The following is a 16,671-nucleotide window of genomic DNA, read 5'->3' as shown; positions in this document are numbered from 1 at the left end:
AGCCGTGTAAGGGGAGGAATCCGTGCCGTTCCCTTTCTTCTGCCTGTCAAAACAACCCCCCGGCAGCCAGGAGGAGTGCCTGTCAATGAAGAAAAGCAATCAGCAGGAGCTGCTGCTAGGTTTGGCTTCTCCCCCTGCCCTTGGCTGCAGGGGCAGCCCACGGCATTAGGGTGCCCTCCAGGGCCGAACGCGCGGCCGGGGAGGTGGCTCCTGCCCTGTGGGGTCACAATCCTGTTGTCGGCTCCCACCTCACCCCATGTTTTCCCCACGAGGATGCAGATCCCAAAGCCCTGCCCGGGACAGGCGTGTGTTCCTTCACTCGAGCCCGTTGGACATGGATGGCCTCGAGTAGAAGCATTCACCGATTTCACTGCGTGCCCGATGGGTTTCTGCCCATGCTGCAAGGGAACGATGGACCTGCTCCAAGCTGCCGGATCCATGGCTGATTTCAGGAAGTGCCCAAGCACGTAGGACTTTGTCTTTGGGGCAATATCGCACGTTCCCTCCTCCCCACAGTCCCTCCTTTTTTCCGAGCAGCAGCTCAAACCCATGGGGTTCTGCAAGGGAAATTAGCCGTGTCCCTCAGAACTCCCCGGGCTCCAGAGAAGCAGGTTTCTGGCTGGGTCAGAGGCTTCCTCTGCTGTGCTAGTCCACGGCTCTTGGAGAGGACACAGAAGTAGGCCCACACTGAGGTTTCCAAAGATGATCCAAAGACAAAATTCCAAACACAGCAATCCTGGAATTTGGGGAACTCAAGCTCTAGACCCCCAGGGTCTGAATATTCATCTGCAGGGCCTGAATCTTAATTAGAGCAAGGCAAAACCCACGTGAGCGGAGTGTTTCAGCCCTTGGATGGGAGGAGGCTCCGGCCCAGAACCAGAGCTCACAGCTGAGCCCTCTCGTGTCCCGTGGCGTTGAACCATAGCGCAAAGAGCACGTAACGCCGCTGCTGGTACGGACCTTCTGGGTGCAGCACACGGGAGTGGGCAATCACGAATACCGCATGGCATGCGTGTTAAAATAAAAACATGCGTGCACACATGGCTGTATTTGCTGTCTTCCACACGAAAGTAGTTATTTTTTTTTTATTGGGAAAATTGTTAGATTTGATGGCGGTATGTAATTAGTAGTTTGCCAGCAATAATTATAGGGCTGTGCTCCAGAATAAATGATGTAGCATTCCTGTGCATATAATATGGTATACCACAAAATAGGAGTTGGAAAATTGCAACATTGCTGGATCATCATATATCTGACATGTTGAAGGGGTTTCTTTTGCTCTGATAGTTTATGAAAAATTGTAAGTATGGTGCACTGTGAACCAAAAGACTTTCTTTGTTAAATTAACCACAATTGCAACCACAAATTATGGCTTCACAAACTATAGATTTAAGACTGACTTTTCATAAATAGAGTTTCTTTGTGTTTTAACAAAACATACATAAAAGAATGGAGCTGTACAATGATGGCAAAGTAGCACTTTCAAAATCATCAGCCCATTCAAGCCTTTGGAATACAATCATAATATTTGTTTAAAGTTTAATATCCAGAAAGGGAATTTACAGAAAACCCATCAGCTTAAGACAGTTCTGATAAAATTTCAGAGTGCCTTAATGAAATAACATCAAGATAGTGACCTTAAAAAGACAGGTTTGTACACATTTGAAACATCTGTTGTCATTTCAATAAATACATTAGTCACTAAATGACTAGTATCTAAGGTTCTGCAAAATGAAACGTGACAGAAGTATCCTTACATGGATTTTTTTTATACCTATATAGTGTGTCCGTACTTGTGAAGGACCCAAATCTTTCAAAGTAGGAATTATGCTAGTTACTACCAAAGGTAAATTTGCCCAAAAAGAGTTTTCTCCAATACTGGATGATTGCCACAGACTTCTCCAAGTTTTAAAATATCCTACAGATTATTGGCATGCTCATTTCAATTTTGAAAGGCATACTTTTGGCAGCAGTAAACTAAGGAGGGCCATGTGTTAACATCCTGGTTTAGCAATATGTATTCCCACATGCTAAGCCCTCGTACAAATGCAGTTTTTATTGCTGTTGACTTCAAACAAAGATGCTTTGACATCTAAAGTTGTATATGTTACAGATGCGATGCCTAACCATACTCATGCTGTATATTTTAGGATGAGCTGGCTGTGGTCCCAATTATACAGTCAAGTATAAACACTCCTAGGATACAGGCCCCCATACAGAGAGTCACTTAGCTTTGTTGTGCTGTGTAGTACTGCACTGTAACATCTTGCGTGGCTGATATTTTGTACTCCGGCTCATTTGCACGTTGTTGCTTAACATAATATATAAATAACATATAGGAGCAGGCAGCATCACTCGTCTCCTGACTTTGAACGTGGAACAAGTATCTTCGATGCATGGCTTTGTTGCTCCTGATCCCCAGCCCGAGTCTCCTGTCTGGGTTAGCAGACTCTCCACTTCTCTTGTGATATTTTCTCATCGTAAGCTAACAGAGAGAAGGAGGATAATAACCTAGTTAGGAAGCATTTCTAAAAAAAGTGTATTTATTGGCCAAAGTCTTTTGTGCGGTGGGTGGCACTTGGCTGTTCAGCTTCACAGCAATAGGTTCGTTTTCTGGGAAAAACCTTTGAAAGTTGTGTGAATCTCTCTTCTTCTGCCACCATCCTCAGAAGGAAACCAGCATTCTGTTGGTCTTCTGCACCCATCCTCACTGGAAAACCAAGCCGGTAAGGGCCAGCTGGGGCTATTTTCTTCTGCCTTCATATGAGCTCCGGGTTTTGTCTTGGCAGCTCCAACAGCTGGGTGCTTGGGCTGGGAGGCAGTAGCGCACCCACTCCCACAGGGATCCATTCACTGCCTGTTTGGTTTAGACCTCACCATCAGCAGAAAAACAAAAATGGACCAAAAGCCTCACCACTCCTCTCATTTCATCCAGGAGCAGGCGGGCAGGCGCAGCAGCAGCCCCTCAACTCCCAGCAGCGTCCTCCTCATGCCTGTTTGCAGGCTGTTCGCAGAAGGGCATGCAGGGCACCGGTTCGTGGGGACCTGGGGACCCCTGCGCTGGTGACCACAGCTGGCAGGAGACCAAAACGCAGATCTTGCCCTATGGCATGTAAGCATCGGGCTGAAACATCCACGGACAGGTCTCCTCGTGCTTGCGCTCTTCAGAGATAACCAGGTTTGCGCTTTAGGTTTTCACTCCTGGAGCCGCTGGTGTGTGCAGGAGTTCTTGTAAAAATAATAATTAGGTGTAAATATTTTGCATCTAATTTCGAAAGGTTACTTCAAAGAAGCATTTCTTCACATGGCTGGGGATCTTTTCTTCTGTTGAAATACACATTCATGAGTGAAGTGCTGCAATTACAAGGATGTTTAGAGAATCACAAAGGTATTCATTCTTGTCCTGGCTAGTTTATAGTAGCAAAATTGCAAGTGGAAAGGCTAAGAAAATGTATTCTAAAAACAAATGTGTAATTGTTTTGTTGAGAGTTAGAGTCAACAGTGTTTATTCATGAGGCTTCGCTGCCCCAGGCGAGAGCAATCAGACTGGAGGTACCACCTCCTGTATCCTTGTTCCCTTTAATTGGAGCCATAGCCTTGGATGCCCCAAGGCGAAGGGCCGGCTCTAACTGTATTCTGTTCGCTTTATGAACATTTGAAAGCGCAGTGGAAAAAAAACATTCTTTTGTTTAGACAGTTTCAGGCTTTCCCTCCCTTTTCTGCTTAGCGAGTGAAAATTGTATGTCAAAATTAAGCTCTCGAGCTGCTATAGATTTGGCGAGTAACGTGATACCCCGGCGGCCACGTTGTTGCGCGGCGTGCATCCGTTTTCGGGCCCGGGAGAGGAGCTGGGGGCGGCCGGGAAGCAGAGGGATGCCGAGCTGATGCCGAGCTGCAGCCGAGCTCCTGCTTCGCGCACCGGGACCCTCAGCAGCGGCAGCTCCAGGTGCCTCGCAGGCAGGCTGCCGCGCCGCGCTCCCTTCTCCCGGCACGCGCATTCTTTTAAAGCAAATCCGAGCATATTTTAACAGTTTTACTGCAAATTCCCGTGCCACTTCCCTTCTATTTTTAGGCCCTGGTGAGGGTACCTAGCGCATTTACCAGCCTAGAGACAGATTCAATAAAAGATTCAATAACACTCTCCAGCTTCCTCCCAGTAGAAGCCCAGGTGGGGGCACGCAGAGCAGGAGGCGGCTGGCATCTCTTATTGAATCTAGCCCTGAGTTTATCCTAGCTCTTCCTGAGTGTTTTTCTACTCTCTCCCCTGTAAAACCCTGATTTCCTCATGACATCTTTATGCAACACCACGGCTAAGTGCTTTCTCCTTCCATTGTGAGGGCTGCTAGTCGCGAAATGCTTGAAGCTTTTAGCTCCGAAAGGAGAAGTGTGGTCTGGCGCTGGGTGGGGGAAGAGCCCTCCGTGCAATCGCACGCGCTGGCTGCGCCTGGTCCAGTCCTGTCTCAGGGGAGGGTTTCCACGTGGGGCAGATGCCGCTCGCACAGCCGGTGGCTGTGACGCTGCAGCCCGGAGTCAGAGCCAGGGGAAGCCAACAACCCCAGCGAGCACCTGGAAGAGATCAGGCAGGCTCAGCCTGCAGTCCCTCGTCTGCTCCGGGCCGGCTGCACGCAAGGTGTTTGTGGTCAGCGTCTCCGCATGAGGAGAGAATAAAAGTGCTCCCCGTCCGGGCTTCGTTTTCACGTCGTGCCACTGGGATGCCTGGCTCTGCTCTGGGAGGAAAGTTTAAGCATGCACCGCTGGCATGCGTCGCCTTGGTTTGTACATCCCCAATTTCTCAGCTGCCATCCAGAGCTGAGAAATTCCCCACGTAAACCTCCGGGATGGCACCCTGCGTGCACCCCGTGGCCACCGGCCCCCGCCTCTTTGCAGGGCTGCCACTGATGCAGCTTTGCATTTCTTCCGGCCACTTAAGGGACCTTTGGTTTACCAGGTTCACTTTCCTGGGCTCTCACGCCAGTTGTATCTCCCCAGCAGCAAATACCAAGGCTTCAAAAGGCGTCTGTTTATTCACTTATTTCATGCGGCTGGCGAGGTTGAAGAGCTATCCCTGGATGATATTGATTCTAGCGAGGAGTATGTCATAGCTCTGGAGACTTTATCTAAATAATCACATGCTTACACACGTGCTTTTCGGAGTGCCGTTTTCAGATTGGAGTTATTAGAATACAACTTCTGGACTTCTTAGGAAAACACCTCCCCCGAACCGGGGCTCACTGCCCCTTATCCAGGGCTGCGCGGCCGCCTGGGTGAGCGGCCGATTCCCACCGAGCCGGGGGGTGCTGCATGCAGGGACAGCGGGGTCCGGGGCTTTCTCACCAGGAATATTTGTTTAAATGCAGCAAGTCCTTTCTCCAGCGTCGTCTTCGCAAAATGTGGAGGGGTGAGCCTTTTGATGTTTGTATTTACAGTGTTTTCACATCTGGATGTCATTTGTGACACAGCCTCTCCTCCTTTTTCTATCCCCGTGTCTTCCTGTAAAATCCGTTCTGAACATACGAGCTCATGTGGCTTTAACGTGTAGTAGTCGGCCAATGTATTTAGCAGGCCTGTAGCAGGCCAATAAAGAGGTACCTTGGGTCACGCTGTGCACTCTTGTAAATTTATCCTGAATTAACCCTGACTGGCATACAGCTCCCCCGCTGCAGATACAGATGTGCGCTCCCTCCAGCCGGTTCACGAGAAGCGGTGCCGTAAATCCACGAACCCCGGTGACCTGGGGTCTGTGCCGAGGGCTTGGGGACGCCCGTGCTGCGGGGCCCGGCGAGCCGTGGTGGTGGCCGGCCCGTCTCCCACAGGGATCCCAGCGCTGTGCTGCCATGGAAGGGCAGCTCCATCCCCGCGTGCTCGCACAGAAATCCTCCGGGTGTTGCAAGAGGTGGCGTTCTCCCGGGAGATACGGCCTCCGGTGCAAATCCCGCGTGGGGCTCTCCGTCCGTGAAAGCAGCTTGAACATCCTCGTCCAACAGGTTTCTTCGGGGCTTGCGTTAATGCGGCTCCCTCCTTTAAAATGCAAACGTGGGCATGGCAGAGCAGGCTCCCTCGCTGCCTTTACGTGCGGAGTGCGGAGGAGCGCAGGGGAAGGCGATCAGTCAGAGCAGAGCAGCCGGCGCGTCGCTGCAATCCTGCAGTCAGCCAGGATGCAGAAGGAAAAACACACCCATCAATTTCTAAATGTCAACAGAGATCCCCTGGAAATTATTTATTGCGTCTGCTGTCGTATTTAACGATTTAACAATATACTAATAATCATAATATATTAACTTTGTGTAGTGATATACCAATCAATATAAAATAATGAACACGTAGAATGGGTTTAATAGTATACAGATGTTTACTGCCTTTCTCCCTGAAGATTTTCAGATAATTTCTCAAGGCCAGATGAAACCCGCGCTCGGTCGCTGCCTTTCCCCTCCCTACCTGTGAGGCAGCTGCGGCGCGGGGGGCCCTGCGGGCTGCGGGGTTGGCGGAGCGGTGCTGAGCGGTGCGGGGCGGTGCTGAGCGGTGCAGGGCAGTGCAGGGGCCCCAGCGCATCGCGGGCTCATGGGGGGCCGTGAGCGGCTGCGCAGGGGCTGCCCCCATCCCCATGAATCACGTTTACTGCGGCGGGGACTAACCAGGCGTGTCAGGCAGCCGGGACTGCCGGCCCCCGTGGCCATTGATTAACCATTTATTAAAGCCGCCATGAATCACTCCGCCGGTAATTATACTTTAAATGTACCTACTAACAACTGTTTTGCAACGCGGAGGTTAATCACGATTGAGCGTTTCCTCCGCTTTCCTCTTCTCCCGCTGCCTCCAGCCAAATCCCCCCGAGTGCTGCTCGGGGACACGCAGCGCTGTGCCCCGAGAGATCGAGGGAGGGATCGAGCCTCGCACGGCAGCCCGGTGGGGAAGGAAGCACATGCACACTCATGCACTGTGCACATGTGTGTGCAGACGGCGTGAATGCACACCCCGTGCACACTCAGGCCATGTGCATGCACACACCCGCATGCAGAGAGCACGCACCCAGTGTGCCAGATGCACCCTGTGGCTGGGGATGCCCAGAACTGGTGGTGTGCAGGCACACACACAAATGCAGACCATGCACGCACATGTACAGACCGTGCACACACACATGCAGACAATGCACAGACGTGCACAGACCACGCACACACACGTGCAAACCATGCGTGTATACGTGCAGCCCACGTGCAGACCATGCACGCACACACACACAGACCACGCACACACGCACACACAGACCACGCGCACACACACACACGCACACAGAGACCATGCACACTCAGACCATGCACAAGCACATAGACCATGCGCAGACACACACATGCGCAGACCGTGCACACTCACACCATGCACACACACGCACAGCTCCCGCTCTCCCTGCCCGAAGCGCACCACGACGCCCACTCAGCACACGCGCACGTGCACGCGCACACCTGCGCGCACCCACCCGCGGCGCGCGCGCGCTCTCCAGCCGGGGCGGGGCGGGGCGGGCGGGCACGCGCAAGCGGAGCCTCGCCGCGCCGCTCCGTGCCGCTCCGTGCCGCTCCGTGCCGCTCCGTGCCGCTCCGTGCCGCTCGGCGTCTCGGCGCTGGATTGGCGGGGCCTGGCGGCGGGCCGGGCCGGGCCGGGCCGGGCCGGGCGGGGCGGGGCGGGGCGGGGCGGGGCGGGCGGAGCAGTGTCCGCCGAGCGCCCGAGGAGCGGCACCGCCGCCGCCGTGCGGAGCCGAGCGGGGGCTTGGGCGCGGGGCGGGTCGGCTCGGGGCGGTCCTGCCCGGCCGCGGCTGAGGAGCGATGGCGGCCGCCGGGCCCTGAGCCGCGGGGAGCGCCGCTGCGAGACCCCATGGGGCCGGGGCTGGCCGCGGGGCCGCTCGTGTCGGGTGCGCGGGCTCTCCTCCCTCGTCGGACGCCGGCCGGAGCCGCCTGGGTCGCTTCTGTGCTGCTGGTGCTGCGTGCTTGGCCGGGGTTTTAGCCCTTTTTTGGGGTGATTTTGGGGGGGGTGGTTTTGGTGTTGTTTTTTTTGTCGTCGTTTCTTCTGCTTTTTCCCCGCCGCGCTCCGCGCCCGCGGGTGATGGCCCCGTAGCGGCGTCTGCCCGGGGCGAAGGAGCCGCAAACTTTGAGCCGCGAATAAGAAGGGAAAAACAAAGAAAAGGAGAAAAAAAAAAAAAAAAAAGGAAAAGGAAAAAAAGAAAGGAGAAAAAAAAAGGAAGAAAAAAAAAGAAAAAGAGGGGAAAAAAGGAAAAGAGAAGAAAATAAAAGCCCCGGAGCGGAGCTGCCCGCAGCCCCCAGCGAACAAAAGCCCCCGGAGGATTGCGGCGGAGGAGCCCGGCGGGAGCCCCGGGGCAGCTCCGGGCCGGGCCCCGCCTTGTGCCGCTGCCGCCGGGGGGGCCCCGGGGCTCGCCATGGTGTGCGCGGCGCGGTGAGTACCGGGGGTCGGGGGCTTCCGCGGGGGGGGTGGGGGGTCCGGGCTCGGTGCCCCCCGGGCTCGGCCCCGCGGTTTGGTGCCGGAGCTGAGCGGCTTTGCGGTCAGGCGGCAGGAGGAACGCGGTGCGGTGGTTGGGTGCGCGCGGTCTGTGTCTGTGCGTCTGTCTGTCTGTCTGGGGGTTTCAGCCCCCCCCCCCCTTTTTTGTCTGTTTCGGGGCCGCGGTTTGATTTTCCGGCCGCCGCTGCCTTTTCTTCGGGGGCCCCTCCTCGGGTTTAGGGGGGGGGCAATTAAAAAAAAAAAAAAAAAAGCAAAAAGCGGTAGCAGCGAGGAGCCGCCGGGATGCAGCCAGCTTTTCTCCCCCGTCCACGCATTCCTCCGGTGCAGCCTCATCCATCCTTCCCCGCTCCCGGCAGGGAAAAGCCCCCCCGCGGCCAGCCAGCCGCCGCCTGCAGCTCCCCCGGGCTCCCGGGGGGGTCCCGGTGTTGCGGGGAGCCGTGCCGTCTGCCCCGGGCAGCGGGGATGGCAGCGGGGTGGGAGCCCTGTGAGCCCCCTGCCCAAGCACCCCTGGGCACAAAGGGGCCAAGTTTTGGAGCGGGGCTGGGTGCAGACCCCCCTGCACCTCCCTAAGCCCAGCACTGCCTCTTGCATCTCTGCCCCGTCTTCTTGGCCCGAAAAGGGGATTTAATCCCATTAAGAAATTAAAGCTGGTGTGTTTAGGAGTGATAAATTTCAAGGGGGGGGGGGGGGGGCGCTGAAGTAAGATTTCCAGGTCAGTGGTTAACTAAGGATGGTTCGGGAGAAGGGCTCTGAAATAAGGCGAGGGAAGGGAAGAGGGAGCTCTGGAAATGGCCAAGGCTTGTTCATCTCGATGGAATTTAAAATGTTTTTTAGGCTTGCAAAACCTTCTTGAAGTTGCGCATTTATCTCATGAGGCTACTCGCTAGCTAATCTCCTCAATGCGTGTCCTGATTTTTTTGTAACATTACAGTATCTGAGGTCCTTTTAACCTAATTTTGTAACAAGGATAATTTCTTGTTATGTAAGTTACTGTTCAGAATGATTGCTTTGGGTCTCGGAGGTTGTCCTTAACCGGTCTCCCCTGTGCAGTGGAAGCTGGGATTATTTACTTCGTTATCAATTCTGGGAAGAAACTCTGCCTCAACTGGAAAGGGCTGCTGAGGAATTACAGGAAAATAGTCTTCCCATTCTTATGTCTAGGGGAGTTAAATCTCCGGTCATCCCCGATCAGAATTGACTTCAGAGGTTTATGTTTATGCATAAATCGGATTTTCCCCACATGCAGACTTACAAGGACGAGCCGCTTGATTTATACACACAGCATTAACTTCCTACAAGTGGGAGACTTCTGATGCTCTCTCCAAGAATTTTCTCCCCTGGTGACAGCAGCCCTCTCGCCTGCCCGGCCCTACAGCCGCGAGGTACCGGCTCGGACTGCCCAACTTCCCTTCCAGCGGAGATGAACGCCACGAAACAAAGAAGGCAGTATATTGCTTGGCTGGATCCAGCTTTTTCACTAGCAGAGCGTGATTTATTTTTTTTATTTCATTCTGTTTGGCAGGTGGGCTATTCTGAGTGAAACCTTAAGCCTTGTTTATCAGAGAGGGTCAGCCTGTTCTCATAAACAAACAGTAGGCTAGCAAACGAGCAAAATATATCCCCGTGTTATTCTATCGGGACATGCAGTCATCTGTTGGAACTCGTGGCCTGCGCTGGCTAAATCAAACAGCAGTGTCAAAAGCAGCTCTGGTATTTTTAAGTTTAAAAAAGGGATCAGAGTGTGCTTTGAATTCCGTTGATAAACTGCAGGCATTTAGCAGTTGTTGGTATTTATTCTGCAAGAACGCTGAGATGAGAAGTGTTAACTTCCCGTAGAGGGTCCAAACGCTAGTGTATGCTGTTGTTGCTTTTTAAACAGAAAACTGTTGAGGTATTTAATGGTGCATTTGTGGACAAAAGTGACTATGGAAAGGGCTGCATTCTTCAGTGAGCTGCTCTGTGCTGTGTGGTACTTTCTGGAGAGCACAGATGTAGATGTCATTTTCTGACTTAAATCTTTTTTTTTCTTTTGTGACTCCCAGCATCCTTGTGCTGAGTGACCCATAATAACTAGGGATTGTGGTGTGTGGATATATTTGAATGTGAAGCACTCTTTTTGAAGCAATTACAGAAGATTCAGTGAAGTAAGGTTGTGTCATCAGAATAAGAAATGCAGGCTGGTTAATTTTAATGACTTGATGAATTTACAAGATCTGAAGTCAGGCAGGTACGCAAACGCGTTGCTCCACACTTAATAGCACGTTTGAGCAGAGGTTGGTGTTCTGCATCAGAAATGGAAAATTTAGGGTTTCTTGCAGTCTTTCATCCTTCTGAATAAAGATGGGAATTCTGAACCAGGTAAAGAAACATATGGTTTTACCAGAAATGATTTCCTAGACTGATCAATTACTAGGAGATGTAATGAGAAATGCGCTCCTTAGGGAGAGGCAGGAGGAATTGCCATTACATAATATCCCTCGGGAGAATTTCCGTATCGCGTAATGAGGTTGGTGATGGAGCATTTGGGGAAAATGCCCATGGATAAGAATTAGTTCTTCAGATTTCCATAAGCAAAACATACTACTGAAAAATAGGCTTGTTAAAAGTAGTGCTGCTATGTTAGTAGGTGGGTGCTTTGCCTCTTCACACGTTTCTTTTGTTCTGATAATTACTGTGTAAGAGATTAGGTAACCGTGCGATTAAAACTTCCACAAAAGATGAGATTCAGGTCAATAATTTTGTTCTGTATTTAACACCAGGGTAAAACATTAAGGGCTTATCTTCTGTCCTAGGCTTCATTGCATTGTTGGTGTTTATCTGCTGAAGGTCCTAAAGCAAAGGAAATCTCTAGCCTTCGTGGTGTAAACACAGATTCTCTCATCCTCCTGTCAGTGAAAGTGAAATACACAGAAATGCGTGGATGTGATCTCGTGGATTTCATCAACCCCAGGTGTGGTGGCTGGAGACATGCTTCCGGAGTCCCTGTGCTCTCCCTGGGACTGCCTCAGAGCTGACTTTGAGCTGGAGAAGAAAGCACCTGTTAAAAATTACTGAAGTCTGTCCTTACACTTTTAGTAGCAGTTGCCTGCACCAGGAAAATAATTAATTTCCACACACCTGCCCTTCCTGCTTGAGCATTTTTTATGTTCAGAGCCTAGCGAGAGCTTTCAGCATTCAGGACCTGAGCACGGAGCTACCTGGCAGCAGCTGCTCCCGCACGGACCGCGAGGTGTGAAAACCAACAGAGGAAAAAGGTGAAAAACCTTCACACCTCTGTCACTGCTGGGGAATTTGCCTAATTTGAGCCTCTCATTTGCAATCTGCGTGCTGGTGATCCTGGTAATGTTTCAAATGACTTGTCCAGCTCTTTTCCCCCGGAGTTACAAATGTGCTGCAGCTTTGCCGAGTGCTCAGAAAAGCGCGGTTCGGCTGCTCCCACCAGCAGAGGTGGTGCAGTGACCCCTGATGGTGGCTCTGGTAATTGAGGCCGCTTTGCTCCAACTATTTTTAGGAAGTTAAAGGTGCAATGGCTGTTTTGAAGTCCAGGCCCCCTGTTTCAGCTTTTCATTGATAATATTTTGTAGTATTTTGTATGCCACCGTGTGGCTGCTGGGGCACACTGCAATTACCGAGGTACGGCTCGGTTTCTCAGGAAAGTCATGGTTTGAGCGGTGTCTGTGTGCTTTTATGTCGTCTCGAGTAAGTGCCAGTGCCTGGTTCTGGTTCAGCAGGCTGCGAGATGCCCAGGCTTGGAAATGCACCCCAGAGTGGTGGCAGCGTGCTGCAAACCCCTGCGGGGCTCTCAGAGTTTGCGGCAGGGCTTGGCTTTCAGAAAGGTGGAAGGTGGTGCTGGGATGAAGTGCTGAGAGATTGCATAAAGGAACTCTTGGCGTTTCTGTGTCTGGTGGAAAAGCTCAGCATCAAAGAAACTGGAAGTACTTTGATACTGGTGGAAGGGCTTGATGGCAGCCGGTGACGCTAGGGCAGTGATCTTCCTTGCTGCCTTGTCTCGTTCCCCCCAGAGCTTTACAGATGCCTGCGTTCTCCATCTCCTGGGCACGTCACAACTCAAGAGCTTCTCTTGAGGTAGCTATGGACACTCTGGGTGGTAGGAGTGGGAGCCTGCGATCGCTGGCTCTTGCCAACTTCAACTAGGACAGGGCTGTTGACTTGGACGTAGGACAGTAGGTTCCTCACAACACCCATTTGACTTACCCAGCTGCACTGAAAGGACTGAAGATAAACAAAAGGTGTCATTCTGATGCCGTAAAGATAAGCCTTGCTTTCTGGTGGGTGGTAAGTGAGGAGTTGGAGTTCACATGAAGCCACCATTTCAAGGTGGCTGTTCGTGTTGTTACCAAAGATACTTCTGGCTCGCTTATAAAATGGGATTTAAAAATCATGTATTTTGAAAGTATTTAGCCTAGCTGATACAGACACAGATTTCTAGGTTGGAAGAGACCTCAAGATCATCGAGTCCAACCTCCGACCTAACACTAAGCACTCCACTAAACTAATACTCTTGTGGAAAAATATTACAGATGAATCGCCCTGGAAAGTAACTACAAGTCTCTTACTGTGTAATTAAAGCAAGCAGGATGAGTTGTTTGCCATAATGTTTGGGGAGGGGGGATGGCATCTGTACATGGATGCTGTTTCTGCAGTACCTGCTATACCAAAGGAAAATCAGGAACATAATGAGTATAAACCTTTTTTCTCTTTTCCTTGTACAATAATCAACAATGAGAAATGTTTATGCTGTTAAGATCCTTGCTCCAGAGTTGTTGGGTGTAAAGCTCCGGTGTAGTCTGCCTTCAAAATGGTTGGAAATCCTTCATAAATATCTCTTTAACACATACCTTGTATCTCCCCGGATGATTGGCGCTCTAGCAAAGCCTTCCGTAGAGGGTGTACTGTAATCCTTTTATGTTACTTCTTCAGTGCAGATTACGCAGCAAGAAATAATTAGGAGATTAATTTTCACCTGTCACTGCCAATAATAGATAACCTTGATACAGTGACAAGGCTAGGAATTTGGGGAATGGAAAAGCATTTAACCCTGTAGTGATTGCTGCGGGGACCCGGCAGAAAATGGTTGCCAGAACATGACCTCCCTGCTTGCTGTCAGGAAGGCGAAGAGATGCGTTCGTCTTTCAGCCTCCTTGTCTCCTGCCAATGCTGTGCCATACCCGTGAGCGTGCTGGGTGAGACCCGCTCTGTGCCGCACGCGCCTCGTGCTAATCAGCCAGGAGCAGACGTCGGAGACCTTTGTAGCCCAGTCTTTTAATTCAAACGCGGTTCTGTTGCTTTTCATGATTTCAATTCCCAACCTGGCTGGCGTTCCTAGGCTGCTAGGGAAAGGAACAAACTAATGAAGATGGCTTCATTAGGCAGCGTGCAATTTTGCCTTTGCCTCTCTGCAACAAATGCAGCTGAAAAAACATCCCAGAAGTAGCTGTGCTTCTGGTCTTCAGAGAAAGCAGGGCTGAGGTGTTTCTGCTCCCTATCAAAATTAATTACTAGCTCACATCAGGTGAGCTTAAAAACATAGCCTGCGCTTTAAGGCGGTGAAGGTAAATGGAAAGGGAAAAAAGCCACCCTTCCCCCTCCGCTGCTGTTTTATTTTTTTTCTTTTGTGCTGAAGTTTAAATCTACAATCTGTTGAAAATGTAATGGGAAACCAGCCTACAGAAAATGCCATTATTCATATCATCCTGAGCTCATTTATTTTATCTGCAATAGTAATGATAAGACAGGCTGCTTGGCAATGCTGATAAGCTGAGAAATATCTTAGAGCTATTTGTAAAAGTTAAAGCAGATCTTGGTACTGAGAGATAGGGAAACTGATGAGCCTTTGGGCAATCTGCAGAGCTGAAAGCTAATAAAGATTTTAATAGGAAGGCCTCATTAGGATTAGGGAGAAGATCTATTATCTGGGATTTACACAGCACAAATGGTGGGGCAACTTTAATTTTTGCTTTTTTGTTCATTAAATACTATTGCTGAATGTGAAGCCTTTTAACTGTGATTGGGATCTCTTTGTATGTGCGAGGAGCTGTCACCAGCTGTTGGTTGAGCAAAGGCAGGATGGGAAGGTTGTGTGGGAATGCGTTCGCCACACATGAGTGATGACGGAAAACCGTCGTGTTCAGGGCCTGGTCGCTTCTTGCAGGTGCAGAAAGAGTTGGTTTTAGGTGTCCAGGTGGGAGCTGGTAGCTGTAGTGTGCCTTTTGTTCTGTGAATGGTATTTCTAATCTTTGGGCCCTGAAGGGCATCGTCAGAAGAAGTTGACTCATTGCTGTTGTGCTGATGCTCTTGGCGGTGAGACTGAAGCAGCATCACTGGGTGGTCAGCTTGTCTGCCCCAGTGGGGTGCCTGGCCAATGTCCCACGCTGGTGGCTGTCCTATTGTTTGTGATCATACAGACAAAACCAGTTTGGTGGAGGAGCTGCCTCCAGTGCAGCTGGAGTTGGGATGGTAGGAGTACCACACCATCAGTGAGCTGAGTGGTTCTCTACCCTCAGTTTTATGACAGGACTGATTTTAGCACCATTTGCATTCTCACACTGGAAATGTACGAAACATTCACGTTTTGAGGCCCGTTGGTGTGTGTGAACACATACCACATAGGTTCAGCTGCTTTATTCTGCATACTTCGCGTGGTATGTAAGGTGCATGTAAGATGCTGAAAGAGCATTAGTTTGTCCAGGGTTTACAGATGTACTTAATATTCTTAAGGGACCATCTGAACCACTTTTTTGTGGTTGAACTAGATTGTAAAGCAGAAGGAGAAGCCATGCTGGGACGTTCTTTGGTTTGCTTCTGAGGTCCAAGCTCTGTTGTAACCTGGTTCTGCTAATCTACAGCTTAAACCACTTTTACACACAGCTGAGGAAATGTAGTTGAACTTCTCATAAGATGAAGGGTTTAGTTAGATGATATCCATGCTCTTTGTGCAACACTTGTGATTGCAGCAGTGCTTGGATGCTGTCTGCTGGCAAAGGCGGGTATTTTCCTTGCATGGAGCACTGTGGGTTACAGGAGTCTCAGCTTCTGCCCTGCTCTCATGGCACAGACCAGCTCCTCTCCTGCTGCTGATCAAATAAGTCTAGTGGTAACTACATTGCTCCATAGAAGAGTAGTGTTTGAAAAGTGTTCTTGTATTTTCAGTTGTCTGTAGCATGATGTAGTAGCTGAAAACCGAAAGGGAGTGTAGCACCATGAGCAAAAAAGTAGTGTATTCCAGCCTGTCCATCAGGATCCAGTGGTTTCAACCCATGGTTTCACAGGGTCTGCAGGTGATGTTGTAATGACAGATGTAAATCCAAATACTCCATCTTCCCTGGGCATAAGGAATTTAGGTGGCATCCCCCTGGTGCCCTCAGCAGCATGGAGGCAGGCAGGGCTGGGAGGGCAGCAGCCGGCACCTACTGCTGAGGACGAATGTACATTTCCCACATTTGGCTGCTGTCTGTTCATTGCTGCTTGTTGGTAACAAAGCAGAGTTGGTGTCAGCAAACCCGCATGGCCTTCTAAAGAACTAGCGCTATTTGCACGTAACATGTTGCTCCAGCAAGGCTGCCATTTGAGACGTTTCTAATATTTACTTTTGATATGAATGAAACTTTTTGTTTTGTCTGTAGACCTCAACGGAACTGGAGCTGACTCGTATCAGGAGTGCCTTGATAACAAGCAAGGTATGAGATCAAGTCTCTCCAACACGGGCACTTGGGACTGATTTAGCTTGATTTCTTGCAGCTGAATTGGTTGCTGTCTCTGTCTCTTGCTCTCTGTCTCCCCTTTTTTTGCTTTTTTTTCTTTTGCTGTCTCCAAGCCAATTCACCGTTAGCAGTTCCATGTCAGCTAACACGTTAGCAGGGTCTCATTACACATTTATGCTAAGCCTTCTAATTTCTAGCACCCCAGTTCTTCTGTTATTCAGGGAGAAAGTGGGAAGATTGTAAAGCAAAAAGTAGCATGTGCACTCGCTTGCAGTTGTCTTCTTCCTTGCCCAACTAAGCAGAAGAGTTAAGGGAAGGCGCGTGCTAGGCTGGGTTACCTAAATGCCAGACATCCTGTGATAATTTGTGTGCTGACATACTCATTCAGACTCGTACAGCCTGCTGTCTTCTCCCATGGCAAAGTTGATAAGAACTGGAAAAGCTTCTT

The 16,671-nt window shown here is 50.5% G+C and overlaps 1 protein-coding gene across 42 annotated transcripts in view; it reads left to right on the top strand.

Moving 5' to 3' along the window:
- Nucleotides 1-16,671, top strand: part of FBRSL1 (fibrosin like 1) — a 517,648-nt gene that overhangs the window by 404,049 nt on the left and 96,928 nt on the right. For 29 of the 42 annotated variants that reach the window (XM_040577040.1, XM_040577020.1, XM_040577032.1 and 26 more), the window contains one exon: nucleotides 16,146-16,199. The exons of the other annotated variants lie outside the window; for them this stretch is intronic. In XM_040577040.1, coding sequence (XP_040432974.1) covers nucleotides 16,146-16,199 — 54 coding nt within the window. The remainder of the gene's footprint in view (nucleotides 1-16,145; nucleotides 16,200-16,671) is intronic. 42 annotated transcript variants of the gene reach the window in all.

The sequence above is a fragment of the Cygnus olor genome, chromosome 17 (genome assembly GCF_009769625.2).
Source record: "Cygnus olor isolate bCygOlo1 chromosome 17, bCygOlo1.pri.v2, whole genome shotgun sequence".
In the NCBI taxonomy this organism is placed as follows: Eukaryota; Metazoa; Chordata; class Aves; order Anseriformes; family Anatidae; genus Cygnus; species Cygnus olor.
This window is presented reverse-complemented; position numbering and strand designations above follow the sequence as displayed.